Genomic DNA, 22,772 nt, shown 5'->3' with positions numbered 1-22,772 from the left:
TCTCCTGAAAAAGTCAACATAACCTGGCTTTGTGCTTGATGTGCAAGGAAATGGCCTATTTATAATTTACAGGATTGCTGTGTTCCGTTCAAGGAGTTGCCTTTCAGGTGTGATGCAGGGAGAGAGGGGAGGGGAGGGGAGGGGAGGGGAAAGGAGAAAAAAGTTAGATTTCGCCTCAATACAATATACCTCTTAACAGTTTAGGACTTTTTCCAAATGTCTCAAGGCTTTATCAGCAAAGAGTGGATCTTATGTAAACATTAATATCCATTCATTCATTCATTCAATAAATAATTACTATGTGCCAGACACTGTTCTGGGTACCAAAGACACAAAAATGGACAAAAATCTCCTGTACCCAGAGGAATTTATATTCTTGTGTCAAAAAGGTAAACTCCAAACATAGATGACATTTCAAAATATGTTTTCCAAAGAAATGCTCAGAACAATGTAGTCCAACATGTCGCTTTCCCTGTGACGTTGCTCTAGGACGTGCCCTGGATAAAATGGCTCCCCTCAATGCTTCCACCCTGGCTTTCACATGGGTGCCCATCAGGCTCCAATAAGAATCCCACCCACTCAAGCCAGCCTGTGGTGGGGTCAAAGTGGTGGGCAGCCAAAGTGAGATCTAAATTTGTGGAAGCTGGATAATTAGTTACATGAATGTGCTTATGCTCATGACACCGTTCTCTCTCTTAGAAAATTTCCATAATAAAAATATTTTACTATTAAAAGAGAAATTCAGCAACTATCCTGCGTGGGCATAAAAGGCCTCTTGAAGGCCTGATTTGAAGGTTATGAGCAATTTAAGCAGAAATGAACAACCAGCCATCAGAAATGCTCTAAGAATGACTTTTGTATTGAATGAGAAGTATGGAAAGGGGCAACCTTAGTTCCTTGGGCTACTCGGATTTTCTATTTTAGTGGAAGATCTAAAGTATAATTGAAACCAAGTTAACATGGATTTGGGCTAATTCCAGAGATAGTACATATGGATTGCGGTCTATTTACTCTCTAATGCTAACCAAATGTCATGAAACCAAATACAGATTGTCATTTCCATCGCAGCACTTAACGATCATTTTCACAATTATTTCACAGCATTTACTCTACATCCCTTCTTCTTTTTGCTTCCAAAAAAACAGATTGCTTAAGCTAAAATAGAAATTTTACAGCTATTGTATGTCATGATTTCTGTGAATTTTAGCCCTTCCTCTTGAATCTTAGCTGCATGAACATTATCTTCAAAACAATATCCATTTTCCAGGAAGCACCACACATAACCTCTTTATCTGCAGCTACTGTAGGCATGCTCCCCGCATGGTGTCCTAATTACACCTTTGTTATCCGCTATCAGATGACGCCCCTAATCAGCCAAGCCTGCGACCTGCTCCTGGCTCATCTAAAACGCTACGCGGAATCTGGGGACGCTTTCGACATCCAGAGGTAAGGGCTGCCTTAGAGGTGAGAAGTCCCACTTTCTAATCGCTGCTCCTTGTAACGGTACATAATTACTGGACAATGACCTCGGGACCAGCAGAGGATGGAAATGCTAAAAGGTCATAAAAGCACGGGCCGACTGACCAACGAGTAGACATGAAACCCGTATGCAACGTGAAGCAGATGTGAACACAGCCCAAGGGGAGGTGCGGCATGTTGAGGGAAGCCTCGAGCGAGCAGTGGTTTGTGAGTGGACTTGTCTGTTAACCTCTGCAAACCTAGGAGTGGGCAGGATACACCCGGGAGAAGGACAGCGTCCTGGGAAAAGTCCCTGCATTTCCACTTCCGGAGAAGCTGTGGTGCACCTCAGCCTCGAAGCCATGACTTAGCGGGGGACACCAAATTTAAATGACGGACGATCTGACTCTCCTCCCAGTCGTCCTATGCTCACTTACGGTAGACTAGGGGTAAGGTGGGGGCGGCAGATAAGCCGGAAGCTGACTCATTTTTATTATCATTGCTAATAAAATGATAACATAATCATCACTGGCATTTCCATAGTACCCTGTTGTTTACACAATTCTCTTGTACACATTCTCTCTGGTCATGAGATGCGTGAGTTGGCCAAAGATAAGGTGGGCACAGGAGCTATAAAAGCAGAGTAAACAACTCTTAAAACCCTTAAATCTTCCATCATTGGGATCAGATGAAATCACATTCAGTTGTCAAATTGTTTCTGCAACAGGAGCAGGGAGATGGGTAATCAACTGTAGGGACATTTTCAATAACAGCAGTCAAAATGAAATAAGTCGTCTGGAGGTGTCATTTACTCCTCGTGGTTGGTTATAGAATTTATGAGGAAGAGGAAGTAGGTATGGGCCTACATCAAGCCCTGAAAATAGTCCTTTTAATTACACAGGGATATGACTGCCCAGTTGCTGGTCCTTTTAGAATAACAGAAAAAAAGATCACTCTAGTTTAAATGGCCATTTGGGGGCAGGCATCCCAGAGCCTGAGAAGTTCATTTTTCTGGAGCTACTGCCAGACACTGTCCCATCTGTTTGTTTCTAAAATACAACGTGTGTTTTCTGTAATGATATAATATGTTCATGAAGCTGGTTCCAAAGTTTGTCTTGTATTTCTTTGAGAGTGACGGGCCTCTGTGTTTTTTTGTCTGTTTGTTGCCCTTATGAAAACTGTAAACCCATGAGGAGGGAGAGGGGATAAAGCTAATACAACTAGACAAGCAGGTTGTTAATTCATTCATCACAATTTGCTCTGTCTCGATTGATCATCAGATGCTGGCTCTGAGCAGCTTTGGGGTGACAAGCGTAGGCTTTGGGTCCACTGTTTTCCCTCCGTCGCGGGAGGAAATTTACAGCGCAGTTTGGTGTCGGACCGTGTCTGGCTGATACAGCTGCCACAGCCTGGAAGTTGCGTGACGCTGTCCCCGCTTCCCGTCTGTGTTCAGATCAGCTCCTGGTGGTGTCTTGTGTCTCCTCTCATATCCCACTGTCCCTGCTCAGAGGGTCTAAGCCCAGCCGCTTCCTCCCACCCCTCCCTCAGGCCTGCAGGAAGCTCCTCTTTTGAGTAAGTTGGACGATGGAGTCCGACGGGTGGGCCGATGGCAGAGTCCTCTTGAAATTCAAATGGGTCCCTCTCCCGTAGATGCTACAACTGCTACAGCACGGATGTGGTGGCCAGCGTCGCCTTCGGCACCCGGGTGGACTCCCAAAAGGCTCCCGAGGACCCCTTTGTGCAGCACTGCAGGCGTTTCTTTGCCTCCTCCATCCCCAAACCGCTCCTGGTTTTAATCTGTACGTACAGCCCCTGCCGAGGGTGGGGACATGGGCTACTGCAGGTGGGCAGAGCCTGGGGCACGTGGGTGGTGCTGGCGGCTCTCAGGACCCAGCCTCTGCCACTAGGAACGGTGCTCAGGGGTCTCTGGGCGTCACCCTGCAGGGTCTGCCACTTCTTACCCGCCCAGGCGGCCTCTCTCACCACCGCCGGCCACGGGGGGAGGGGGGGGGGTACAGCAGCCGAGCCCCCTGCTGAGTGTGTTGCATGCATTGCCTCAGGAAGGGCTTGAATTCAACCTGTAAGAGAGGTGTTCTCATCCCCATTTTATAGATGGGAAAACTGAGGCTTAGAAAGGCAAAGCCGATGCTGGAACCCAAAGCCTTTCCCGGGCATATTTCTCCCCGCCAGCAAAATCCTCTGCAGGGGACTTCTCTGCCTGAGGCCCAACGCACAGCAAACTAGATCATATGTGACAGGTGGCATGCAGGTTACCTAACGCCACGGAGACCGGTCAGTTCACTTTACTTTCAGAAGTGAGTTTTTACCCTCTGGCCAATTCCAGTATCTTCTTGCTTTTACAAGAGTATCAAAGTGCTGAGTTCATTGTTATTAATTATTGCCATCATTTCTAACCATTTGCAGGGCTGGTAAATTTTATTCATTCCTCGGTCAGTTTCATTCCCATTTCTGAGTCAATGTCTATGGACATTGCTCTGCACTGACATTGTAGGAGGAGTTGCAAAGGGGGTCAAGCATCGTCCTCCTTTGCCTCCCACCCCTGCACCTCACGGGGCTGCTCCAGCTGAGTTGGCCCCTCTTGCCATCAACCACAGGGAGGTGGTTCCATGGTCCCACGCTGTTGCCGCTCAGCTCTCTGCCACCGGGAGCCCGTCTCCCTGCCGTGTCTCTGGTTCAGGCTCTGGTTCTTGAAAATGGGCAGAGCATTCGGGTCCAGAACTGCCCTCCCCAGCCCGGCTTCCGCACAATGCCTGTGCACAGTAGGCCCACCGTGAACGCCGAGGAGCTAAACCAAGCCAAGTTCCCTGTCACCACCCAGGAGGTGATAAGCATCCCTGACCCCGGTAGCCCTGTGCCAAGGGCATGGCAGCAATGGCCCAGGCTGCACATGACACACAGGGGAGGTGCCCACAGGGGGTGGGGCCAGCATCCTTGCCAGCAGCTGTGGCGGCAACACTTAGGGACGATTCAAGTGGTAGCTCTGGGGACAATTATCCAGTGGGGGCGGGGGTGGGGGGGTGCACATGGCCAGGAAGCTGAGAAAGTAGATCAGCTTCTCCCACTTGCTAAGACTTGAAACATGGCCTGCCCTCTGTTCTTTCTTGATGAAGTACAAAGAGCGGGGCCCTCATATCTAGGGCCTGGAAAATTAATTTCGAGGCATGAGATTGACTTCTGGAGGGGAAGATGGAAGGGGGGATTCAGTCGTAGGAGTGTTTATCAATGTGCAAGGAGCGGCGAGGAGTCCAGGGGTGGAATGAGACGCGGCCCCTCCCCGAGGAGCGAGGAGCGGCAGTTCAGAGGGGGAGACGGGCCTTCAAGCGGCTCTAATTCAAGGCCGGGGCTTGCTTCCTGGCAACAGGCCTCTAACAGCCTTGGTTTATTATCGCCCCCCCTTTCAGTGCCATTTTTGTTTTTCTCTTTCAAGTATCATTTCCATCCATAATGGTCCCACTGGCCCGGATTCTGCCCAATAAGAAGCGAGATGAACTGAACAGCTTTTTTAACAAACTCATTAGAAATGTGATTGCCTTGCGGGACCAGCAAGCAGCAGAAGAGGTAACGTGCTTTAATAGGACACAGCTTCAGAACGGAATGGAACCTAATTTGGCATCGTTCGTGGTCTCTTTTTTCTCTCCCCCCTCCCTGCCCCACCCACGGCACCCTGCTGTCCTGCATGGGGCTCCCACCCAGAGCTTCCCAGGGGCAGTAGAAAGAAAGGAGAAAGGTCGAGGAGGAGCAAACAAGGAGAGAGCGAGCAGGCGGGAGGCACTGTGGGGAGAGGCCCGGACAATCTGTCCACACTCCGAGGTCAGTAGCATTAAAGCTGCCCCCCAATCTCACCACCTATTTCAAGCATCACCCCTCGCACAGGTCAGAGCTGCCCCCAAAAGAATTCTCCAGATAAATGTGCTTTTCATCAGCATGTTCTTTACATTGAAAAAATGGCAAGAATGAGGTTTTACAGCATGAGCAGCATCAATATTAGAAGGAGGTAGGCAGCCCTCACCAGTCCCACACTCCCTTCCGGCTCCCAGAATGCTCCTACATAACCTGTGGCTGGGGGCCCTCTCCTGCTTCATCGGAGACCCAAGATTTCTTTCCTCCTCACAGACTTGCACCACGCTCGGCACAAAGTAGGGACTGAGTAAAATACATGTTCATTGAACTTGGCTGAGAATGGAAGTAGGAATTTTTAATGTTAGTTAGGGAAAATAATTTCAATGTTGGATATGCTGGTTGCGTATCCAACCAGCTGTTACATTCAAGAAAGTTGCTTAAAAGAGAAAATAAAAATAACAAGGCAAAATGTCTTATACAAAATTGACTTGGGCACAATGTGGCTTTCAAGGGGTTTCCTCAAAGGCTGGGTGGCTCAGAGGATTGACAAGAAAAGGGCATAAGGCCCAATGGTGGCAGCCTTAGTGGAGGATGAAATCGGCGGGGGGGGCAGGCTGGATGCACGGAGCTGGCTCGGGGAGCAGCAGCCTCGCCCCGCCCAGCTGTGTCCTCTGGAGACTGGGCAGCAAAGGTATCCAGGTCCAGAAGGTAGGGAAGGTGTAGACAAGCTCATTGCCCCTGGGCCCACACCACCATGAACTCAACTTGATGCCCTGGCAGGTGTGGGGAGGGTGATCTAACGGGCACCCGCGGCCAGGCTCTGCAGCCTAAAGAGACAGGGCACTCAGCCAGGGTCCGGAGTGAGCTGAGGCCTGGGGCAGGGGAGGGGGGAAAGCCCCATTTTCAAACCTCAGTGCTGCTAGAAAGGTGTGGGTGTGAGTGAGCATTTGGTCCCTCACACCCACACCCCCTGCCCCAAGTCAGCCTGGAGCCCACTGGCGGAGGAGTCAGGCCGAGATTCTCAAACTGTCGCACCCGAGTGGCTTACGAAGAGGCGAGGGTTATTAAAGATCCAATTACTGGGATTGCCTCGAGCTTTTCCTTTTATAAACTCAAGAGCTATTTGTTTCAAACAATGAGTTGATCTGAGGAAAAACCTCCCAACCACAAATCCAGGACTGCCCGTGTCAAGACAGGGCGATACGGTTACTAAGAAAACTCAGTTTAAACCCGTCTGAACTCTGCAGACATTCCATCAAGCAGATGTGTGTTTGCGCAGTGGAAAATGCGGCACAGATGTTAAAAGGTAAATATTTTTCTAAGCTCTAGCCGATGGGTGGATTAGACACCTACATCTATCAGGGTGCGTATTTTTCTTGGATATAACCATAAACCAGCAGTGTTCGGGTCCTAAATGGGCAGTGTTCGAATAGCCTGGTGATGCAGTGCAAATAAAAGCAAGCCATCTGCACTAATGCCCCTCTCCAGGCCGGGGCCCCAGAGAGCAGCCCTTTCTGGCCTCCGTAGCTGGAGGTTAAGACTGATTTGTAGAAGGCGAGGAAAGGATGCCAGCTGCGTCTGCCCCTGGGAAACTCCACTAGTGTGGATGTGCTTGTGCGCCCCCTCCTGCCAACGACATCACCCCACTCCAGCAAAGCCACGAGCAAGCCTCAGGGACCACAACTGTATCACAGGCCGAGGAGTTTCAGACACGCCCGCTGAGAGGCCTGCGGATATTCTGGGGTCCCAGGCCGGCATCCAGGAGCTGAGGTAGCAGAGGGGATCACCTGCCATGCATGCCATTATGCCCCCACCTTGGCCCCACGGGACCAGAGCTAGCAGTGGGGCCACCACAGCCATCCAGGTGTTGACCAAGCAGCAGGAAGGAAGCTGGGGTAAGCCATCCCTTGAGGATGCCATTGGGAAAGCAGAATGAGCAGGGCCAGGGTAGAAAGAGGCAGCCAACTGGGCTAGCCCTTTGCTATTCTCTCCACTGTTTCAACCCGAGTGGGCTGGCCGGACACTGAGGCCCTGCCTCTTTGGTCTCCAGGTTCTTGACACCCAGGCCTCGCTGTGAGGCCTGCTGGTATCTCAGCAGACACCTTCCAAGGTCACAAATCTGGGAAGCAGAAGAGCTGCAAAGGTCTCATGATCCAAGGTGGCTGCTCCAAACAGCATATCGTCAGCAAATCCAGCACAACCTTCCTCAGAATGCATTCAACGCGCTGCATTTTTATTTATGGAGCTGTGTGTGTTGCGTGCCTCGCATGCACTCCGCTCAACACCAAAACTGAGGTGGGGGTGCAGGGTCCTGCCCTGGAGACACTCCTATTTTTATAGGAGGAAGAAAGCAGCCACACGGGAAATAACAGCCATCTTTAAGGATAGAGTAAAGTGCTCATGTGTGTGACACAGATTATTCAGGCAATAGAAACCCAGAAGCCAATAATAAACTGAGGAAACTCTACAACAAGCAACGTACTTTAAAATTAGAATGTGTTGTTTGTGGTTTTGATACTCTCCTTTTGCTGTTTAATTCTATAAACATCTGAAAAGAGTAACCTATTGTTTGCCACTCATCACATTAAAGAGCTTTTCAGAGAAGGGATGTGCCAGGGATATACTCAGTCAAGGCTAAGGACATATGTAAGCGCTTCTATGGTTACAATTAGTGATAGTAAAACTATAAAGAAGATAAGGGAAAATGGCAAGACAGCTCTAACCACTTAAATGGGCTACTGATTACTGAGGGGAAAAAGGAGCCCGAGATGAGGAGGCTAGGCTAGGAGACGCAGAACACAGGCTGGAGACTTTGAAGACAAACCTCACCAAAGCTAGTCTCCCGCCCCCCGCCCCCCACCCCGCCTCCAGGTCCTGTTAACTTCCTGCTGGTGAGAAAAACATGGCCATCAGAGAAGCCCTGAACTGGGTATGAGTGAACAATAGAGCACACACTTTGACTTAAATCTACATGATGTCGTATTTGTTTTATTGTTAGAAAACCAACCAGCCAATGAATAGTACAAACATGAGTAAAGTACTAAAAGCCCCCTGGTTCTCCCATCTCCTCCAGCTCACTGGGAACTGTTGAGTATGGATGTTGCTAAAGATTTGCTCTGCAAGGACAAATAGATGCAATTAGGTGCCTTGTACATTGACTGTTTTTACAAATCCTTCCGCAACTTGCTTTGTTCACTCACCAGAGTGGCTTCACATCTTTCTGATCAGCCCCGATAGGCAGACGGCCTCATCTTTTTGACTGCAGCACAGCCTGCTCTTGGCTGCACCAGTATGTGGGCCAGTGCAGACTGAGGGACATTCAGGGGGCTCTCGCCATCTCAGATCATTCCGCAGCGAGAATCCTTGTTCTGTCCTAAAGCTGCATGTCCATGTCCTGTTTTGTGCCCCAAGAAACCCCACTTATGCGGCCCCGGACCATAATGTGCATTTCTTCTTTTGTCCCTTAGAGGCAGAGAGACTTCCTCCAAATGGTCCTGGATGCCCGCCATTCTGCCGCCTCCATGGGCGTGGAGAGCTTTGACATCGTCACACAAGTCTTCTCCCATGAATGCTCGGCGAATCCGTCTGAGAAACACCAGCCCAGACACCCGTCCAAGCCTCTGACCGTGGATGAGGTCGTGGGCCAGGCCTTCCTCTTTCTCATCGCCGGCTACGAGATCGTCACCAACACTCTCTCCTTCGCCACCTACCTACTGGCCACCAACCCCGACTGCCAGCAGAGGCTTCTGAGAGAGGTGGACCGGTTTAACGAGAAATATGTGAGTACAAGTTGGGTCCAGTGGGTCCAGTGGCCCATGTGAAATCCACACAATTGTGTGTTCATGGAGGTGAAACTTATTTTTGTTAACTGCCTTGCTAACATCACATCCTAAGTTTATAAGATGAAATAGAAATAGGGCCACTGCCCACATTCTCCATCTCTCGGAGTTAGCAAGTAAGATGTAGTGTTCAGAACAACAGAAGAAAAAACAACAAGAAAAAGAAAAATTGTGCTCATGCCTTCCCTGTTTGGGGCCATCCATGAAACCAGGCCTGGCTGCCAAGTCCTCCGTTGGTCAGGGTCAAAGGTCAGGGGTGGGGCAGAAGGTGTTGTTTCCCGGTGTTCTGGCTGTAGAGGTGCCATGCCCCGGGAGGCAGGTGTAAAGGCAAGAGTGGGCATAACGCAGGCTGGGCGAACACAGAAGAGCAGGTCTGTAAATGGAGTCAGGTGAAATGGGGCCTGGTAGTGCCGAGTCCAGATTCTTCCTTCTAGAGGAGGCCCCTCTTTGCTGGACTCGAGGCACATGTTCAAGGGCGCTGAGTTAGGCTACTTTATGACGCCATTTTTTTTTTTCTGGATGCTTATGTGTGTATTGCTCTGACTTATGAGTTGTTAAAGAAAATCATTGTTAAAATATGTGCTTTAAAAGGAGGACCACCATCATCGAAGCCTTTCTACTACGTTCTGATGTAATTCCTGCACTCACAGTTTTGGGAGGTGGCCCATTCTGTTATTGGAACTATTAGAATTTTTTTTCATATATTGAGCTGAAAACTGTTTCCCAGAAAATTCTGCTTCTTTATCCCACTGGGGAACTAAATGCAAGGTTAGCCTTTCTTCTCCAATGCATTGCCTGTGTTACTAATTGCTTCAAGTTTTGGCTCGCCATGAGCTACGGTCAGCCTAAAGTTCCATGATGTTATGACCAGGGCCAAGCCGGACCTTCCCAATCCACTGCTTATAGAATTGATTTTTTTAAAGCCTGGATGCAAGCGTTTATATTTATTCTTATTATTGCTCAAGTCAGTCAAAATAATTTTGAATCTTGATTCTGCCATCTGTCATATTAGCAATTCCTCCAGCTCTGTGTCATCTGAGACTTGCTAAGCATGTCTCCTATTTCATCCGAGTCATTGATTAAAATGTTGAACAGGACAGGGCTTCCCTCCAGGTTGACATTGATCCATTAATCGATATTCTTTGGGCATGGAGTCTCAACAAGTCATGAATCCAAATCACCCTGCTACCCACTCCCGCCACCTCTCAGCTCCTACTTTATTGATAATTGTGTGACTTTTTTAATTGAGGAGGGGGGGGAGGAGGAACCAGAGATGACTGGGGCACATGCTGCAAGAGAAATAACAGACACTGAAGGGCACATCTGTTGGGATGTATTTGCTGGCAGGTAACAAAACCCCAAATAAAACTGATTTAAAAGGGGGGCGGGGCTTATTAGGACAGAAAACTGAACAACTCGGGAATAGATGTGGCTTCAGGCACATCTTTATAAAGGCCTCAGTGACATGCCCAGGCCCCAGGTCTCCCGCTGTGGGCTGTGCCTCCGGAGTACGGCCTCATTCCCACTTGTGCTCCAAGCAGCCTGCCAACAACGTTTGCACTCCTGGCTTCCTTGCTCATAATCAATGGAGCAAAGAGTGTATGTGGCCCCAGCTTTTCGGCAAGAGACGTGAGGTTCACTCTGATGGGAATGTGTAGGTCACTGCCCATTCTTGAAGCAACTACTGTGGGGGACTGGGGTACAGACAGGCTTGAAGCAATTAATCGCACCCCCAGAGTCAATCATCAAGTTCTATGACTGAGAACTTGGGAGAGCACCTCCCAGAGGAAGTTCTGGTTGTTATCCCAGGAAGGCAGTGAGACTGGCCTTCAATATGCCAAAGGAAGGTCGAACTAAAGCATCTGGCGAGTGGCCAGCCGTTGGCAGATATGGCAGTGGGTTACACAGGTAGAAGTCACGCTCCTTACCTTCGGGGACTTTAATCACTAATTGAAAATAAAAACAAAAACAAAAAAAATAGGGGAAAAAGAAAAATAAGAAGTTATGTCTATTAAAATAATATCTCCCTTCCAAATAAAACCCTCCAGGGCAATCGAAGGCAGCAAATAATCAAGTCTAGACGGTGTGGTGTGAAGCAGAGAGCATGGGCTCCAGGAGCCTGTCCCCCCAGCGCCATCATAACCACATCTGGCTGTGTCCCTCTCCCAGGAGGCCACAGGGAGTGTTCCACAGGCTTCCCGTCCACGGCCCTCACAAACACAACCCCCCACCTCTGACATGGCCTTCACTGACCACGACCTCAAGGAGAATGACATTGTCGCGTTAAACCCTGGCTCTTTCAAATCCCCCCAGCCTAGGATGGGGCTTCTTTCCCCAGAGGACCACCTCCCACCAGGCTGTGCCGGGCATGGAGGGCCCACGGGCAAAGGAACACTTTAGGAGGTAAAGTTCTGAAACTTTCGCAAACAGGAAACCGTCGGGGAGGAGTGTCTGGAATGCAGGTTCCAGGCCCCTCCCTCAGGGGTTCTGATTCCATGAAGTCTGGTCAATGCCCAGGAGTCTGCATTTTAAAATGAACAGCCCGGGAGATTCTGATGTAGGCGGTTCCTAGTTACACCTCGAGCAGACAGCTAAGACTCTCAGGGTCTAAATCCCAGTTCTAAGAAGAAACAGCTCCCAAAGCCCGACCCCAGTCATGCAACCCCCCAGGCCATTTTCTTTCTCTAGGTAACAGTTGGGACTGTCTCTGAGAAATAGGAATACAGTGTGTCTTTTTAAACAATTAAATTTGGTCGTCACAGTGGTGCTACTAGTAGTATAGCCTCCCATGTGGTATGCACTCAATAAACATTTGTAAGATCTCTTTTTTTTTTTTTCCTTGTTCTTCCTTCTTTCTTCTTCTCCTTCCGATAATCAGTTTTGTTAATGCGGACCATCTGTCAGGATATGGAAGTGCAGATTATATATGTTCACACATTAGATATTTTCCTGAAAATTAGCATGTCAAGAATGACTTGTTATAATTTCCTGCTGGTTTGCATTCAACAAATATTTCTGGAGTGCCAGTTAACGCCAGACTCAGCTTCAGCAGCTACCCAAGGATGGCCTGGCCTGGCTTTTCCATGATGTCCCTGTAGAGCCCCACACGCCTCAGTAGATGGCCTTCCCTTGTATTTGTCAATGAGATCGCTGGATTTGAACTCTGCGGTTTCTTTTCCCTGAGTCATATCCTTTTACAGCAACACCCTAGGTGCATCTCATGAAACTTCTGTCCCTCTTTCCAAAAAAAAAGAGTACATATGTGCCCTGTATCAGTTAGGACTTTTTCTGTTGACAGAAAATTCAAAGCAGATTGGCTCAGGGGGCTTATTGACCCACATAACAAAGAAATCTGGCTGGCTGGTGTGGCTCAATGGATTGAGCGTCATCCCATACACCAAGAGGTCACTGGTTCGATTCGTGGTCTGGCACATGCCTGGGTTGTGGACTTGATACCCAGTAGGGGGCGTGCAGGAGGCAGCCATCATTGATTCTCTCTCATCATTGATGTTTCTCTCCTTCTCCCTTCCTCTCTGAAGTCAATAAAAAGGTATTTTTTAAAAGTCTGGGGAGATGCAGGGGTTCACACACTGCCGCTGGGGCTCTGGGTGTTCCCTCTCCCCATCTCTCAGTCTACTCTGGGCGCACTCCATTCTCAGACAGGACTCCCCCAGGGTCTCACGACACCTGTGTAACCAGTAGGTGCAACAGTCTGAACTAAGAGGTACCAACATGGAACCACATTGTGTTTTCTCCAATCATTTCTTTTCAAAGTGCTTTCATGAATCTTCTTCCTCTTTCCTTGGTGACACCTCAGACAGATCTCAAAAACTTCTGGTCACTTTTAGGCATTAAAAGGTCTTAAACCACTCCGGTACAGTTTACAACTTCAGTCTCAGATCCAAGTCAACCCGCTTCCACCCTCTAGCTCAGGCTGACCTGTGGCCTGAGGAAGCTGCCCTGAGGAGGGAGTGTGTCTCTTCTTCCACCCTTCCTCCTCGCCCCCACCCCTTGCCCCTTGTGGGCCCCTTCTCCTCCCAGGGTTGGGGCCATCAAACAGATCCCCAAATCCTGCTTAACTGGGGCTCCTCTCTGTGCCTAACTGCAGGGGCCTCTGGCGGGGAGAGGATGCCGGTTATGCACAGGGCTCTTGGGACCTCCTCGCTATACCATCCCTGATGGGGGAGGACGCTCCAGCTCCCACTGCAGCTCCTGCCCCACAGCTTCTTGGTGGGGTGGGGGGTGGGGGTCTCCTGGTGGCAGTCAGGCCTCTTGAACAACTTTGGTGCCTTCCTCAGTGCACCCACAGGAGGCACACCCACTGTGGCTGCTCCCTCCATGTCCCCTCTCTCTGCCCTGACATCTCTCCCCAGTTACTTTTCTTGTGCTTACATGGGCAGAGAGGGCAAATGGGCAATTCTGCTACATCAGCAGGCGACCCCATGGAGAATGGCACACCGGCTCAGGCTGCTGCCCCGCTCTGCAGAGTGGTTCCATCCGGGACCCCTTCCTTGGCTCGGGACGGGGAACACATCCTCTCTAGGCCAGTGATGGCGAACCTTATGAGCTCGGCGTGTCAGCATTTTGAAAAACCCTAACTTAACTCTGGTGCCGTGTCACATATAGAAATTTTTTGATATTTGTAACCATAGTAAAACAAAGACTTATATTTTTGATATTTATTTTATATATTTAAATGCCATTTAACAACAACAAAAAATCAACCAAAAAAATGAGTTCGCGTGTCACCTCTGACACGCGTGTCATAGGTTCGCCATCACTGCTCTAGGCTGATGGCTCCCTCTCCTCCCCTCAGAGGCCGAGGCTCAGGGGTAGAAGAGAGTAGATTCGGGTCCAGCACAAAACAGCAAGAGTCTCTTTCCTGGAAATCTCAGGGAGAGTAACATGGCATCTCCCTGACAGACTGGGTCCCGAGCCCAGCACCGCGGCTGAGAATATGACTCTTTGGTTGGCTTACACCTGAGTCCCTGCTCCATCGCTGAAGGTGGTGTCCTTCCGATTTCCAGTGGATCCCCAAACCTCTGTTACTGGAAGTGGGGGGAATGAATGCCAAGTCGCCAGAAATCAGTGTGTCCTCCATGTACATAGAATCCGTGGCTCCCTGATAGAAGCTCCCGCTTTCAAGTTTCTTGTTGTGCAGTCACACCCACCTTCCTCTGAACTTTTAAAAACTAGCTTTCCAAAGGCAGCGGTACAAGTCCAACCGCGCTTAGTGCTGCCCGCTCTTTGTGCTTGTAAATGATCTGCTCTCGTGAACTTCCTGCAAAGGATGCGGCGTTTCATGCCGGAGCCAGTCACCGCTTCCCCGCTGGCAGAATGAAGCCCGGCAGACAGCTGGCCTCGTTGCATCCTGTCCCAGTCAAGGGGTGAAACTGTCAGAGGTGAAAGGCAGTGATTCAGGTGCTGTACCTTGAGCAGAATGGAATTTCTGGCACATGTAACGATACTCAAAGGTCTTCCTTCACTACCGAGGATTCTCTTATACTACATGCCTTACAGCTCGAACATTCTGCCCAGTGCCACCCTATTTCTCACCACCTGTTTTGATCCGAGTGACCTTGACTGCCTTTCTCCTTTGAGGGCACAGGTGTCTGTTTCAGTTTATAGTACAGTTATAACCCACTTTACCTTCACGCCTCCAGGCTGCTTCATTAAGCCGCCTTTGTTTTCTTCCGAATCGTCTGGCTTTGGACTTTTGTCTGGCTTTTCTTCCTCTCATTCCCCATCAAATTGCGGCTTAAAACCTTCTTTCCCAAGTCACCCAATCTCTTGGAGAGCTCTCTCTTTTCTCCATGGCTTCTTCGTCATATTGAAGAGGAGGTCCGTTCATTAAATTCGAGTTGAGAAGGGAAAGATTTGTAGCACTTGTGCCACACGTAACATTAAGAAAGCACACCAGTGATTTAATAAGACCTTTGTGATGTGGATGCTTCATTGTGTTCTCCAATATCTAATTTTGAAAAGGATGAGAGAGAGAAAACAACTTTCCATATAAATTGTTTTTGCTATAGCGTTAGCACTTTATGTGGAAATTATCGACTTTTGATCTAAACCATTCTCTTTTTTTCTCGTCGGTGCCGGACTGTGCCAGCCAAAAATTTATGACCCATTTTCCTTCCGCTTAATTGTTGTTATAAATCTGTGCAGAACCCAGCTGTAAATTTATCACAAATTGGGCTAGATTGATAGATAGCCTCTCTTTAGGGTAATTTGGACATAGTTATGCCTTAGAAGGAAGGCCAAATTCTGAAAATTTCTCTTGAAGAGCTGCTTTGTAAGCATTATAAATATCTAATTAAAATGAACTCACTCTTTTTCTCGTAAGGATAAAAGGGCGTTCCATGCTGGGTATTTCAGCTGATTAGCTCATGCTGCTCATGTGAGCAAGGTTGAGGATTTGTTCCTTGAAGCAGCCAGGGGATCTCAAAGGAAAATAGCATACTCTGTGGCTACATTAAAAGAAAAAATAAAGAGCCATTTGCCTCCAACTAGCTGTTTCATAAATACACATCCTTTGTAGCAGGGGGAAGGTTCGTGGAAAAAATGCAAGTAGCTTAACAGAAACTTATCCTCACTCTGGGGGAAAAAATGTCTCCCACTTTGGATCCCACCCAGGGCAAATTTTCAGGATCATGTCCACACCAGGAGTAGGGCATAGTTGACGTTAAGTGAAGAACTGGAAATGGGTTTTCCTACTGGGAAGGGTTCCTGCCTAGGTCTGCTCGGGTCTTGCTGTCACACATTTAGGAGGATACATTCAGGTGTCCCCAGCCACACGGGGCAGTAGAGATTCATCTGACGCATCCCTTCCCTATAGATTCTAACCACACAGCAGAACACAGGTCAATGAGGCATAAGGAAAGATGTAGGAGCAAAGGACAACTTGCAGCCCTAGAGCCAAACTATAAAACAAGACAAGAACTGGGACACGGGCAGGGCCACAGACGGCAGCACCAGACGGAGGTGGAGCTTCTCCAAGTTTAATGGGGGGAGCTTGTTACCTGCAGGTGCTGACTCATAGGTGTGGGGCGGGGCCTGAGATTCTGCATTCCCAGCAAGCTCCCAGGTGATGTGGCAGCTGCTGGTCCGTGGCCCGCCCTGCGATCAGCCAGGTCCTAACACCCACCCCGTCTCTCTCAGTTGTGATGTATGTAGCAAATAACTGTTTCTCCTGATAGTTAACGTACTGATGTTCTGCAGTGATCTACCTTTTGTTAATAAATGAAAACAGCCTCAAAATGATTCCAAAAATAAGCATGCCACTCTCACATTATTGAGTGAGAGATAAAGTGATGAGGGAATTACCCAAATCCTGGGTGTTTTTAGAAGTGTGTTGCCCATAACCCTAAAACTGTCCGGCCTCCTTAAACAACTTTCTCCAGGGTGGGAAGCTAGGGAGAGCTCTGGAGTGGATGGAAGGTCACTTACAAGGCAGATGGAGATGGCCACCAGAGCCTTCTCTCAGGGTGCACGTGCACTCGGGGGCCCTATCACATCCAGCAGGCACCCGTCAGGCCAGATCTTCTAGGCAGGGAGCTGTGTCTGTACCGCAGCTCCCCCGATGAGCCCTTAGTGTAGGTGCCAATCAAGTGGCCACGTCCAAGGATTGTGATCAAAGCAACTCCCCTGATGCGGCTTCCCTGGGAGCCTAGAGCAAACCTGTACTATCCCTGCTGCAGGAACAGAAACCTCAGTGGGGGCCCTTGGAATGTGTCCAACGTGCCCACTTCCTATCCTTCATTCTGGAAGTGTCTGCCCCCAGAGAAGTAGACTCTCTCACCCTTCCCTGGCATCCCAACACCGAATAGCAGCGCAGAGAAGTCTTGACGGCCTGCAAGAGAGGCCTCCTGGTGTGTGTACCTGGAACTCCATCTTGGAAGTTACCATAGGTGGTCCTGCTACCACAGCACCCACTCCAGGAAGGAAGAAGGAAGACAAGGTGCAGGGCACTTCTGTGTTTGGGGACAACTCAGTGTCCCCAAAGCGGGTGATCAGTCAATCTGGATCAGGTGGCAGAGCCCAGTTGTCCACTGCCCATGTGGTTATTAGACACACACAGTAGCCTTTGTGATCCAGGTCATCTGCCCATTCTCTCCTTGGGGACACCTGCAGGAAGGTAGACTGTGCCTCTCTGTGGCCATCTGTGCTGTGAATGTGTGCTGCTCAGGGCCAAGGGCTCCCTCTGCCACCACCCAGGGGTCCACTCTTCCACATTGTCAGGGACTGTTAAAACCCATGCCCACCTGCCCACTGGGGAAACTGACCCACTTTGACTTTGAACTGCTCCCAGGGGCCTTGGCAGTGGCAGCCACACCCCCAGGCCTTGTGGATCCCTGCCTCTTCTTCTCCTTCTTCTCCCTTTTCCTCTGGCCCCACTTCCTGGATTTCTCTTCTCTGTCCTCTGTAAGATTCGCAGCACTATTTCGTCTTCTTGATTCTTGTTCTGGCTCTGTTCCCCGAGGTCCAGAGAGACAGAGCTTCCTGCTTCACCTCCTGACCCACTGTCCCCTTGGGGCCCCTGGCTGTCCCAGAACCTGTAAATTTGTATAGTGATGTCTTGTGTGCATCCAGCGGGGATGGTCAAGTGGGAGGCGGGTTGAAGAGCAGGAAGAATGTGCGGTGTGTTTCTGGGCCACCAAGCTTACTCAAGTGTAGCACTTGAGCACTTGCCATTTTTAGCAATTAATGCTCCGAGTCCCCCTCCGCTTTGAGTCCCTGCGGAGCAATTCTGTCTCGGCAGAGGGAGAGGTGACCTGCAAAGAGATGGTCCTCCTGGGAATGGACCACGCCAACCAGCATATATGTGGCGACTCAGAGTATTTTATTCTCACTACCTGGGCCTCTGGGCTGAGCTTTGCTAAGCCAATAAGCTGCCAGGGTCAGTTCACATCAATCCAGAAAAGCAAGAATTAAACATAAACTTGGAGAAGTGAGCTCTGCAGGTGAAGCGTTGCGTTCAGTGGGCCCGCTTGACATGGAGCTGGATTCTCAGCTGAATGGCTCATTTATCTGACTACTGCTCGCATTACAGGCTCTTCAAACATCAAAAATATGGGTTTTATGCCCAACAATTAGCTCTTGGAATAAGGAATAAACAAACGCATTTTAAAAAACAAAAGTCACCGGACTCTGCTGACCAAACCATTTGTCTACCTGCGGAGCCGAGTGGGATCGGCTGCGGCAAACTTACTAGTAAAGACTCCTACTCCCCGAGGACCCAACCCGTCACCAGGACTAGGATTGCACCATTAGGGGTTCCTCCTTTGTTTCAGCCCGTTACCCAGGATTAAAATGCCACCACTCTTGGGAGGGGTGACATACTCAGTCCCCACAGGGACTGTCTTCTGCCTGGCACACTGGTATGTCTCAGGGCCTCCAGCATGCCTGGCACATAGAGGCTTGTGATGAATGGGTGTTGAATGAATGAGTGCCAGTTTGCCCACCCTCTTCTAACTGGTGACTATCTGCACGCAACCTGGAGGTGGGAACCCACAGGGACACTCCCGGGAGAAAACACGTGGTTACCCCCCTGGTGGACTGGAGTCAGGGAAGGCCACTGCCAAGGTAGATGCAGTGAAGGCAGCACTCAGCAGTGCCTACAATCCTACAGTGGTGTCCCCACAGGACTCCCGGGGGCTACTTCACACACCCACCACTTCATGCCCAGAACTGTCTCATCAAAGGGAGGAAGAAACCGGATGGCTCTGAGGGGATCTTAGGGGCCATCTAGGGCAGCCTCCCATCGAGGACAGAGGTCTGAGAGATCATGTCGCTCTGCTTGAGTGCTCCCAGGAACAGGGAATTTATTACCTATGGCCCCCCTGTTGTCCTTGATAAAGTTCTTCCTACCTCAAGTTGAAATCTGTCCTCAATAATTGCCCACCTACTCACCCTTGTCTCTCCTCTCTCAGTTCATGGTATTTATCTGCTAGCAGTCAGCAAATTCATAGCTTCTCCCTGAGGCGTGGGAGCTACTTCCACCCCCACTAACAGCCAGTCACTGGGCATCTCAGAGACAGAGGGGAGAAGGAAAATTGGAAAATCAGTAAAGAATAAGGGGCCTTTCTAAAGTGTTTGCTTGTGGTGTGGTCCGTACATTTAATTTAGTCTCAGTTTTCTGGTAAATCTGTTTTGCCCCAGGGCTGTGGATAGCATTATGTTTGTGGTGTGTGGGTGCGTGCGTGCACGTGTTCATGCGTGTGTGCGTGTGTGTGTGTGTGTGTGTGTGTGTGTGTGTGTGTGTGTGTGTGTGTGTGTGTATGTAGCATTCTGTGTTACAGCTGAATATGGTGTGTGTGAAAACATCAACTGCATGAGCCTGTGCAGCCAGGCATATGAATCTTCCAGATCAGAAAGGATATTTGACTCCCCTTTGAGTTGCAATGTGTAAGGTTTATAAAGTTAAGCACTTAGAATTCTGTCTTTAAAATTTAAATATTTAGATTGGGTCCCTAGGACACAAAACGCAATGCCTGCTTCTCAATCGCTTAATTTGATTTTTTTTTTTCCTTTTTGGTAGCATAAGTTGTTTTTCAAAGCCTCGTTCCTTGAATGTTCCCTATAGGAGGAATGTAATTAAACTCCCCTGGCCTCCCCCTGCTGGGACCAAACTGGGGCCGGAGCTGTAGGAAGCATAAAACAGATACCCCGCGAAAAGAATCCTTGTTCTAAAGATGAGAAGAGGATCGACTTCCCTCTGGTCATGAACAAGAAGCTTTAGAAAGCCACCCAGGCTCTTTTGGCAACGGGCTTAGTCTCGAAGACATTTTAATTAGTAATTTAAGGCTGGAAGGAAGAGGATAAACTCCTCACCTCCTCAGCTGTGTGCAAGAAGTTTAACTCAATGAGAAACTCACTGTTTGGAGTTTGAATGGCAGAGAAGAAGGGAGGCCCGGGGGAGGGTGATTCTGGAAAAAGAACAAACTTTTTCATGAAAATGGCACCATGAGGTACACTGGCCTCGTCACCCCCTGTGTTTGAGTCCCCTCTTTGGGGGCAGGCATGCTCTCCCCAGCTGAGACAGTCACGAAGCTCTCACTGAGGGAGCGGCTCCCCTCACACTCAGGCCAACCTAGACTTCGCTCTGATCAAGGAGCATTGCCACCCAAAAAGGGGCCCACGCCGTGGGTGCTGGGCCCGTCCTTCCACTAGCGCACTCAGAGACACTGAGCTGCCACTCCCTGGCAGTGTGACAGGGATGACTGGCACAGTCCCTTTGCTCCTCCTTTTCCTGTCTGTAAAATGGGAATAAGAGTCCTGGCCAGTATTCTCAGTGGTTAGAGTGCCGGCCCACACACCCAGGGGTCACAGGTTCGATTCCTGGTCAAGGGCACATACCTGGGTTACAGGTTTAATCCCCTGCCCTCGTTGGGGCATGTGCAGGAGTCAGGCAACTGATATGTCTCTCTCACATTAACGTTTCTCTCTCCCCCCCTCCCCCGTCCCTCCCACTCTCTCTAAAAAGCAATGGAAAAAATATCCTAGGGTGAGGATTTTCTTTAAAAATTGGGGATATGAGTATATAGCTCATAAGATTGCCATGAGGATTAGATGAGTGAGCCCATTCACGATTCTGGGTACAGGGGTACATACAATGCTGGGGTCACCCCCTTGCTGTGCCTCAGTTTCCTGGTCTGTGAAAGGAAGGCATGGACTGGACTTCTTCTCCTCTGGCAAAGATACTGATCCGTGGATGTGTACATGCCAGACCCTAAGCCAAGTGTGTCACATGCAAGTGTTAACTCTTTCCTCACCATAATTCTGAAGCAGGGACTGTCACACCCATTTAACCCGTGGGGGAAGGGAGGGCGTGATCAGGGAGTTGGGAGGAGCAGGACCCCAGGAGAGAGAGAGGCCATGAGGAATTGACTCATCTGATGGTGGGGGCTGGCAAGGGCAGGCCAGCAGGCTGGACACGCAGCGGATGCGATGCTGCGTCTTGAGGCAGAACATCGTTGTCTCCAGGAAACCTCAGGTTTTGCCCTCAAGACCTTCAACTGACTGGATGGGGATCATCCACATTATCAAAGGCAGCCTCCTTCACTTACACTTCAAGCCAACCACATGGACAGGGCACCTTCACGGCAACACTGAGACTCCCATGATTAAATGACTGGGGACAAGTGGGTGCAAATGACAGGCCATCCCAGAGCCCTCAAGAAGGTCATTTCTCAAAGGTTTTACACTAGGAAGAGGCCTGGCCTGGCTTGGTGCTCACATCTCCAGACCACTTCATATATAGATAGATATATTTTTATTGTGTGTGTGTGTGTATATATATATATATATCTTTCAAAAAAATATATATCTATCTATATATAGATATAAATTTTTAATGACATTTTAGAGAGAGGAAGGGAGAGGGATAGAGAGATAGAAACATTGACAAGAGAGAAACATCATTGATTGGCTGCCTCCCACATGCCCCCTACTGGGGATCAAGCCTGCAACCCAGGCATGTGCCCTGACTGGGAATTGAACCAGTGACCTCCTGGTACAAGGACGATGCTCAATCCACTAAACCACACTGCCCGGCTCCTCGCTGTTCTTTTCAACATTGTCGCAGCATTCGGTGATACGCTGACTCGGAAACTGTCCCTCAATGCCGCACGGCCCGGCCTGCCCAGGTCAATGTCAGCTTCAGCACTTCTCTAAGGGGGGCTTCCAGGCGGCCTGCTGGGGAGGGGCCTGAAGCCATGTGAGCACAGCACTTCTATGGCGTTGAGGAAATGCCACCGGCCAGGTGGATGCAGGCATACATCCTCATCAGACACCTTTGCTGGCACCACCTCTAACTGCCATCCTGGCTCTCAGCCTGAGGATGAGAAGTGTTCCTGGGTTTGTTGTGGCTTTTCTGCTCCCGTGTGGAGTCCGGTCTCCGAGTTCATGCATTCTCTTTGTTCGCGGCCCATCATGGGCCGGGGTTTTAGACTAAACGCCAGCCCACCACTAGGCAGAATCTGACTTTAGGCAACTGGAGACCTTCGAACAGTTCCTTCTCCTACCCACCTGGCCACCCAGACCAGGACCCACATGCACATCAAGGCCCAACGCAGTGCAAGGCCACCGCACAGGGGCGCCTGCAGGCCCGATGCCTGAACATCCCTGAAACAGAGACTCCTGCCCAGGCTGCTTTCCACCGCCACCGCCACCCTTCCTGGTGCTTTTCTCACGTTTTGGCGAAGCTGGTCTTGTCCCATTCATTGGAGAAAGTTCTCCAGCCAGCCAGGCTTTCTCTTGGGGTTCCATGCCCCTGGAATTTTTCACGAGTTGCATTTCTTTGTGGTTCATTTGCATCAAGTTCTTCGGTGTGAAACGTGCACCTGAGCCATTTGTCTTACAGCTGTTTGCCAGCCTGGCCCTCCCTCCGCTCGTCGCTGGTGCCCACCACGGAGACCACACCGTCCTCCCTCTCCCTCACTCTCTGCTGGATGCCACATGCGATGCTGTCCAGGCTGGGGACCATGCACCGCTGCTCAGTGCCATTTCCATCTCAGTTCAGAAACGTCCTTGGGACACTGGGGAGCTGGGGGCCAGCTTTGCATCCTGAGGCTACGAAGGGGCCACCTGCCCTCCCTCCCAGCGACACTCTTT

General features: G+C 49.8%; 1 protein-coding gene across 1 annotated transcript in view; it reads left to right on the top strand.

Annotated features, from left to right (window-relative positions):
* TBXAS1 (thromboxane A synthase 1) overlaps positions 1-22,772 on the top strand; it is a 154,422-nt gene that overhangs the window by 102,193 nt on the left and 29,457 nt on the right. Inside the window, exons 7-10 of the mRNA XM_006777104.2 lie at positions 1,358-1,446; positions 3,109-3,257; positions 4,907-5,037; positions 8,787-9,098. Coding sequence (XP_006777167.1) covers positions 1,358-1,446; positions 3,109-3,257; positions 4,907-5,037; positions 8,787-9,098 — 681 coding nt within the window. The remainder of the gene's footprint in view (positions 1-1,357; positions 1,447-3,108; positions 3,258-4,906; positions 5,038-8,786; positions 9,099-22,772) is intronic.

Source organism: Myotis davidii, unplaced genomic scaffold (genome assembly GCF_000327345.1).
Source record: "Myotis davidii unplaced genomic scaffold, ASM32734v1 scaffold329, whole genome shotgun sequence".
NCBI classification, from domain to species: Eukaryota; Metazoa; Chordata; class Mammalia; order Chiroptera; family Vespertilionidae; genus Myotis; species Myotis davidii.
Note: the sequence above shows the minus strand (reverse complement) of the source record. Positions and strands in the feature narration are given on the sequence as shown.